This window comes from Eretmochelys imbricata, chromosome 2, assembly GCF_965152235.1.
Source record: "Eretmochelys imbricata isolate rEreImb1 chromosome 2, rEreImb1.hap1, whole genome shotgun sequence".
Lineage (NCBI taxonomy): Eukaryota > Metazoa > Chordata > Testudines > Cheloniidae > Eretmochelys > Eretmochelys imbricata.
Window position 1 is genome coordinate 201,691,294 of NC_135573.1, and position 7,032 is coordinate 201,698,325.

A 7,032-nucleotide genomic window follows, 5' to 3' on the forward strand; every position below is an offset into this window, starting at 1 on the left:
TTGTATTGGATATTAAAAGGGGATTTTAACAACATTCAACTCCTTTTGCAGAATGACATGGGAACCAAATTTACAATGTACCTTAAAAACAGCTGACTTTGAACTCTACAGACATGAGGAAGATCAGGCTGAGAAGGTCGGTTTTGTGCCCAGGAAAGTAGATTTTGGGGATATTCCAGTTCTTTGTTCAATATGTCAACAAACAATATACCCATATCAACTTTTTTATCATAAAAAAGAGCACAAAGCCCTAGCTCTACTGGGTTATCATCGTCCATGGCTTGAAACAGACACCAACAAACTTTTACTTCAGAGACAGCAATTAATTTCAAGACTGATCAAGTTGTCTAAATACACTGAAAGAGAGAAACAGAAGATTGATTGTTCACTAGAGCTACTTAAGAATAAATCAAAGGGCACCCCATATTTTAATGTTGATAATATTCTTGACAGTTCTGGATACCTCAAGAAAGTAAGCAATTCTCTAATAAAAGCATTAGCAATTTGCCAAGACAAAAATTCAACATGGCAAGCAGATATGGAAGACACATTCATTGTGCAAAATAATTATGGAAATAGGTCAGATACGTGTTTTTTGGGCTTATTTGATGGATATCATGGTGTGTTTGCTGCTGAGACAGTTTCAGCAGAGTTTCCACTTTTATTTCTTGACCAGCTGTCTCAGACTGATTCCTCTTACAAAGTCAGTGGAAAAGAGGAACAGATCCTAGATTCTTTTGTCACAGTAATCAAGGGAAATTACAGGGATCAGGAAAAGGTTTTTTCTGGTAAAACAGATAGTGATAAGACAACCAAGCCAAACATTTATGAATGGATTCACAAAGCATATGCTAAGTCCTTTTGGAGAATGGACAGACTTTTACGACTTGGAAGGAATGAGGTTTCCAAAGTTCGCTGGAGTAGCTGCACAGCTGTTACCTGTTTAGTGGAAAGGATCAGTGATGAAAAGGAAAAGAGCATCAAGGAACAAGAGGAGACAATGCTGCTTGAAAACAACAGCAATAACTCAGCAAAGCCATCCGAAAGCAGTACCGGGATACTGCATATTGCTAACATTGGTATGTAAGTTATTGACTTATGGAATTGTTGTTTGTTGTTTTTTGGGCTGGGGGTTGGGCATTTTTTTTTTGGGTGCTTTCCTCCCATCCCCAATTACAATGGGAAAAAAAAAAAATCTAAGGCAAGGTTAGTGGTAAGAGGTTTTATTTGACATTCTGGAGGGTACATGACGAAACCCTGTGCAATGGATGCTAATGTCAGACAATAAGTATCAAGCTTATTCTATAAGACAGTTCATCCATATATCTGATAGTATGTTTGGCTTACAGCTGTAAATTAAGTGAACATTTAGGGTCACTGGTATAATTACAAGACTTTGAGTGATGCAGGAAAAGTGACCGGCATAAAAAAGTGGAACAAACAGTTGAGAGGAAAACTGAAAGTTTAGTGTGGGACATGCTGTCATTTTAAGGCACAAAATCAGAAGTCTTCCCTTTCCCCAGGCCTTATTCATTTTAACTTTGGTGAAAACTTAAGCCAAATGTGGGTCAAACTTAAGTAGACACACATATGCAATGTCTACACTAGGGAATTTTACCCCGCTCCCACCACAACAAAACACTGGCATTAGTAGCAGCTCAGGTGCTTGGGTTTAGACAAGGGTCTGGCTGCTTCTGCTGTTTATAGTACTGAGTCAATGAAGCCAACCAAGAGTAATTGCCTCCTCTTTTATTCTGTTGTTACATGGGGAGGAGAGCTAGTGCTACCAATCTCTTGAAATGTAATGTTCAGGGGTAATTTACGCAGATTCTTTTCCCCTTTGTGAGTGTTTTAGGTGGAAGAATCTTGCTTTTACCTGGCTAGAGCTGCAATAGCCACAAGTACGTCAACTGGCAATTACAATAGGGAATATTACCAATAAATTCTCACCACTGCTATCCACAGTTCAGATGCACAGCGGTAGCCTTAGTCTAGACAAGGCGCTGTTAGCTTTCACTAGTTATATCTCTGTTCATTAAATCTCCCTGGGGAATTTTTGGGGTAAAATTCACTAGTGTATACAAGGTCCTTGGGGGATTTGAAGCAAAGTATTCAACTGCTTTGCAGATGTGTCACAGGTCTCAAAAACAGAACAAAAAGCAGGATCATTCCCAGTCTAAACCAGATTCTACAGTGAGAAGACAGACCCAGGATAAATAGAAACAAAAGGGTATCTTTTGGCATGGAAATCATCTCTGATCATTAAATTGAGACTTTGTAGCACTAGTGCTTTAAAATTAAGAATATTTAAAGACATCACTCTCCATTGCACCAAACAAGTATCTGACAATGGCCAGTTAGACCAGCTTGTATAATTACGAGGAGCATTTTATGTGCTCCTATCCCACTAGTACTTGGAAACCAGCTATGAGATTAAGAATTGCACTTAATCTGGGAGAAATGGGAACTCCATTCAGCCCAATTTGTTTGGGTCATTGGTTACTGTTAGCCAGGAAAATGTTGGAACCCATCTGTCACTTTATGTAGTAGGGGAAAGCATGTATAGTTCAATGGGATGGTAACATGGTCCAAATGCAGCAATTTTGGGATGATTCCTCAGCCCCCTCATATCTAAAATGCTCTGCCCTATGTCCCACTCCCAACCCAAGCTTCATCTTAGGCTCTATTAACCACTCGGTCCAGGTCAAACATAGGTAATGAAACAGGGCTTGGAGTCATTTTGAGGTACTGTGGCCCAATCCTTTCAACAGAATTAAAAAAAAAAACAGACCACAATCCATCATTTGATATTTTAGTCAATTAAATTGAATAAAAATGAAGTCTAACTACCCAATGAACCATTTGTTTTAAATTCATTAGATTCATACACCATTAAAATGAAGCTTGATTCCCCTCTCCCCCATGCCAAGGGAGAGCTGGTGCATCATCTTACAAGTGTTGAGTGTTAGGTTCAATTTTAGAGTAGCAGACAAGAAAATTTGGTAACTTTCAATTTAGCCTTAAGAGACAAGACAGTTGTTTCACAAAACCACCATGTAATAATTCTCAGAAGCAACCCTTTTCTGCAATAAAGAGATATTGTGAGTCTGGACTGTGAGATTAGCAAAAATCACGCTAGAACTCACTAAATTTTAATATAATGTAGCATCTCTGCATTATATAATGATCTGCCACCAGAAGCTTATGATACTCATGTCCCCATAAGTAAGGGGCAGTCTAATATAATCAGCAAGAACTCCACTGGTTACAGGAAAGGTGTTATTAGCATAAAACCCACCCATGCAAACCACTGGGGTAGAGAATAGGGGAGGAAGTATCCAATTAAGGGAACTTCATGTAACATATCACAGCTAGAAATCACAATTAACAAATCATGTGCTTCTAGTGTGCCTGGGCAAACAGAACACCGAGCTCATACTGTCACCATTTACATATATTTGGTCCATGCATACATTTGCAGTCACCCAGTAATTGCTGAGGTCAGCACACTAAGGCTTTATAGGAGTTTTTTAGAAATTGTGTATGCACTGTTTCTTGATATATGAAAGGGGAACTGGAGTTTCTGGAGCATATGGTGAGCAACTGAAATGGGATGCCTGCAGATTTGTGGAGTAGGGAGGGAGAATATTGGAGATGTCAGGGTACCATCTAAACCTTTTCCATTTCTCCTACATTAATCACCCACCCAGCTCTTGGGGACATCTGTAGACTCCATGACTTAATTCTTGGTTTGGCAAACTTCCTTTGGTTCATCAGAGTGGGACTCAACTGCCTTCACTGGACTTGCATAAGGGTAACTGATTTGAATTTAGCAAACAATTTTGTTGATACAAAGAATAGAATCCGGCTCACTACTGGCTCTACAATGCTAACAAGAAAAAAAGTTAACAGTAAAAAAAAAAAGTTATGTCCCATAAGCAAGAACGTAGGTCTCCAAATCCACAAATGGACCACTGTTGTATAAGATGCCTTTTTACATTTTTCAGAGTAGAATTGTCTCCGACACTGCCAGAGGACACACAAGACACCAAGAATATGGTTGAACTGGGCTGCAGTTTTATAAATTTAATACATCTGGAAAACTATCCGGAAATAACTGACAATGCAAGTTCAACTTCTTTCCATAATTTGTACCATCTGGGAAAGAGCTACTCCAAAACCTTCAACCTGATCCTAGCATTGTTGCTGGAACCCTTCTCTCCCCTTACGGGTGGGTTGAGGATGACCGTAGGACATTAGGAGCTCCAAACAATTTATCCATTCCCTTGTTTAGGGGGATGTGCTCCCCTAATCCTGCTTCCAATTCTGGTCTATAATTGGAAGCAGGACCAAATACCTGCACTAGATACCCAACAAGTTGTAACTAGATAAATACCTCCCAGCCTCACCTATCCTAACTTCTGGGTCTTCCTAGGCTGCAGCAGGAAAGGTGACAAAACTTAGCCTGCCGGGGCCAATCTATCAACAGGGGAAAAATTCCTTCTGAGGCCCAGAAACCTGATCTTACTCTATCTCAAAATAAGAGGGAAGGAACCATTGCTGCCAGATGCAGTATGCCATTCCAGGCAGGGGAAAGAACTGAAGACCCACTGCCCTCTGGCTGTGCCACACAGTCAGTGATCTTCCACTACATTCTTCAATTCAGGAAATCCATTATGGAGTCCCTCTTCCTTAAACCCACTAAGAGGTGAGATGCCATTCTTAGAAGGACCCAAGCATTTTCTTTCCCCTGCTGGATCAAAGGTTCTCCACCTCAGGCTGCAGAGGAGCATAGTACTGTTAATCCTCAGAATAAATTAGTGCTATTGTCAAATTAGTTGATATAGCGTGGAATTAGTCAATTTAATGGCCTTTCATATGAGGTTACAACAACTCATCATACAACTTCAGAGAAAATTTAAGATACCTTATTCCTGAGAACAACAACAACAAGCTGGCATGTCCTAATTTGCACTTTAACATGTGCACCTTGTATTGAGACTTAAGCATTTTCCATTTCAAAGATCACACCACCACAAGTCTTTTGGATCTCGCAAAAGCATGTACTTTTTAAATAAGCAATTAACTGTAATTGAGGTGCTACTCTGTGTACAGCATGGTGACAGGAAAATTAAGCAGAATATTTTAATGTAAGTGGCAATACATAATATGCATAATCAGTTATAGCTATCCCATTGATTAGATTACAACCATCACTGCAGTATTTGATCATGGTATAAATTACAAATGAACACCAAGTCACAAAAATTTAATTTAAGTTTCTCTTCCTTACAAGAGACATAAGTACTAAAAAAAGCTACAGACTACACTGTGAAAGACTAACAAGCACATTCTGACTGGAACCAGGAGAAATGCTAAGCTGTTTATTTTCTTTCCTGTACCTTAAAATTTCTTTCTGGAACTATACAAGACTTTTAAAATGTATACATTTTAAATAGCTATTTAAGAAAGGTATTTAAGCCTTTAGGCCAACACTGTCTGCAAGCACTGAACTATGTTTCAAATTCATTATCAGCTGCTGGAATTTACACAAAATTACATTCTTAGCCTGATATTTTGAATTTCAATTACAACCCATCAAAAGTTTAGAAATACAATGCTACAGTGACATTTTAGGAAGTACAAATACTCCTTCAATCAGCAAAGATTTGTGAGACCAGTGACAAGCAGAACAGCATAAGGATGGATGTCAGCATGCAAATGTGTCCCTTTCACTTAGCTTTTGACAATACAAGATTTCACCTGTCAAAATGGCTCATTACTGTGAATAGTGTTTAGTAAAAAAAAAATTCAGTTGCACTATGAAATGCAAAATGTACTTATTTTATTTTAGGTAATACACATGCAGTCTTATGCAAAAATGGAAAAAGCTACTGCCTTACCAAAGAACACAGTACTTCAAATTCAAAGGAAAGAGACCGTATACTTCAGAATGGTGGAAACATCAGCACGAATGAACCAAAAGGACTAGTTGAAGGGCTCATCAGAGCTACTCGTGGCCTTGGACATCATGGAGATCCAAAGTTGAAAAAATATGTTATTCCTGTACCACATACCATATCTGTCCCTATAGACGATTCATGTCAATTCCTTATTTTAGCCTCTAATGGGCTTTGGGAAGTTCTGGATAAAAATGAAGTGGTTATATTAACTCTAAGGATGTTCACCTCTTATTTGGAAATGTATGCCCAGCGAGAAGAGATTTCTATGCACAAATATCAGTATTCAATAGTTCCCTATGAAGACTATTTATGTAGTTCAATGGATATTAATGACTTAGAAGACAGAATCCAATTATGGTATTTTAACAGAGAAGCTTTCCTTCAGAATCAATGTGAAAGCAGTCTGAAAGAAAATAATAAAAAATCATGTTCATGTAGCAGAAGAGATTCTCAAAATGAAAACAAGATGCAACCAGGCTCTAACAAAGAGAGTTCTGAAGAAGTGCAGCAGTTAGACAATCACATAAAACAAGCTGATACCAAAGCATGTCTGTCTAATAACCATGGAACACGTTCACAACACACAGAGATAATTCAGTCAGCCTCTGGCAGTCAAGAAGGTTCTAAAGAATTGAAACAGTTTGACGATGAAACAAAAGCATATCTGTCTAATAATCGTGGATCACATTCACAAATTGCCAGCAAAGGAGAAATAAATTTGGCAACATTCTATGACAGTGCAGCAAATTACATTAGTAAACAACTGGTAAAAACTGCATTAGCAGCAGGTTCTCGAGATAATATTACTATTTTGGTTGCACTTCTAAATGGATGTGACAAGATACCTAATTATATTCAAAATGTGTAATGTACTAGAGTACCAGAGTGTGTACAATATAACCTAGATTGAGGCAAGTCAAGTTACATGCGTCTTAAAGTGTCATCCTCACCTGGTCAACCCATTTTTGGGCAAAAGTCACACGTCTTTGTAACTGTGTGAAAGCACTAATTGCTAAAATGCAATAAAGGTTTCTTGTTGAATTCATGGTAAGAACAGACACTAATCACA

At 38.4% G+C, this 7,032-nt stretch overlaps 1 protein-coding gene across 1 annotated transcript; it reads left to right on the top strand.

Moving 5' to 3' along the window:
• The first annotated feature begins 52 nt into the window (after positions 1-52).
• Positions 53-6,985, top strand: PP2D1 (protein phosphatase 2C like domain containing 1). The gene is made up of 2 exons (XM_077811284.1): positions 53-1,079; positions 5,855-6,985. The coding sequence occupies exons 1-2, from the start codon at positions 53-55 to the stop codon at positions 6,829-6,831; spliced, it is 2,004 nt and encodes a 667-aa protein (XP_077667410.1). The 3' UTR covers positions 6,832-6,985.
• Positions 6,986-7,032: the final 47 nt, after the last annotated feature.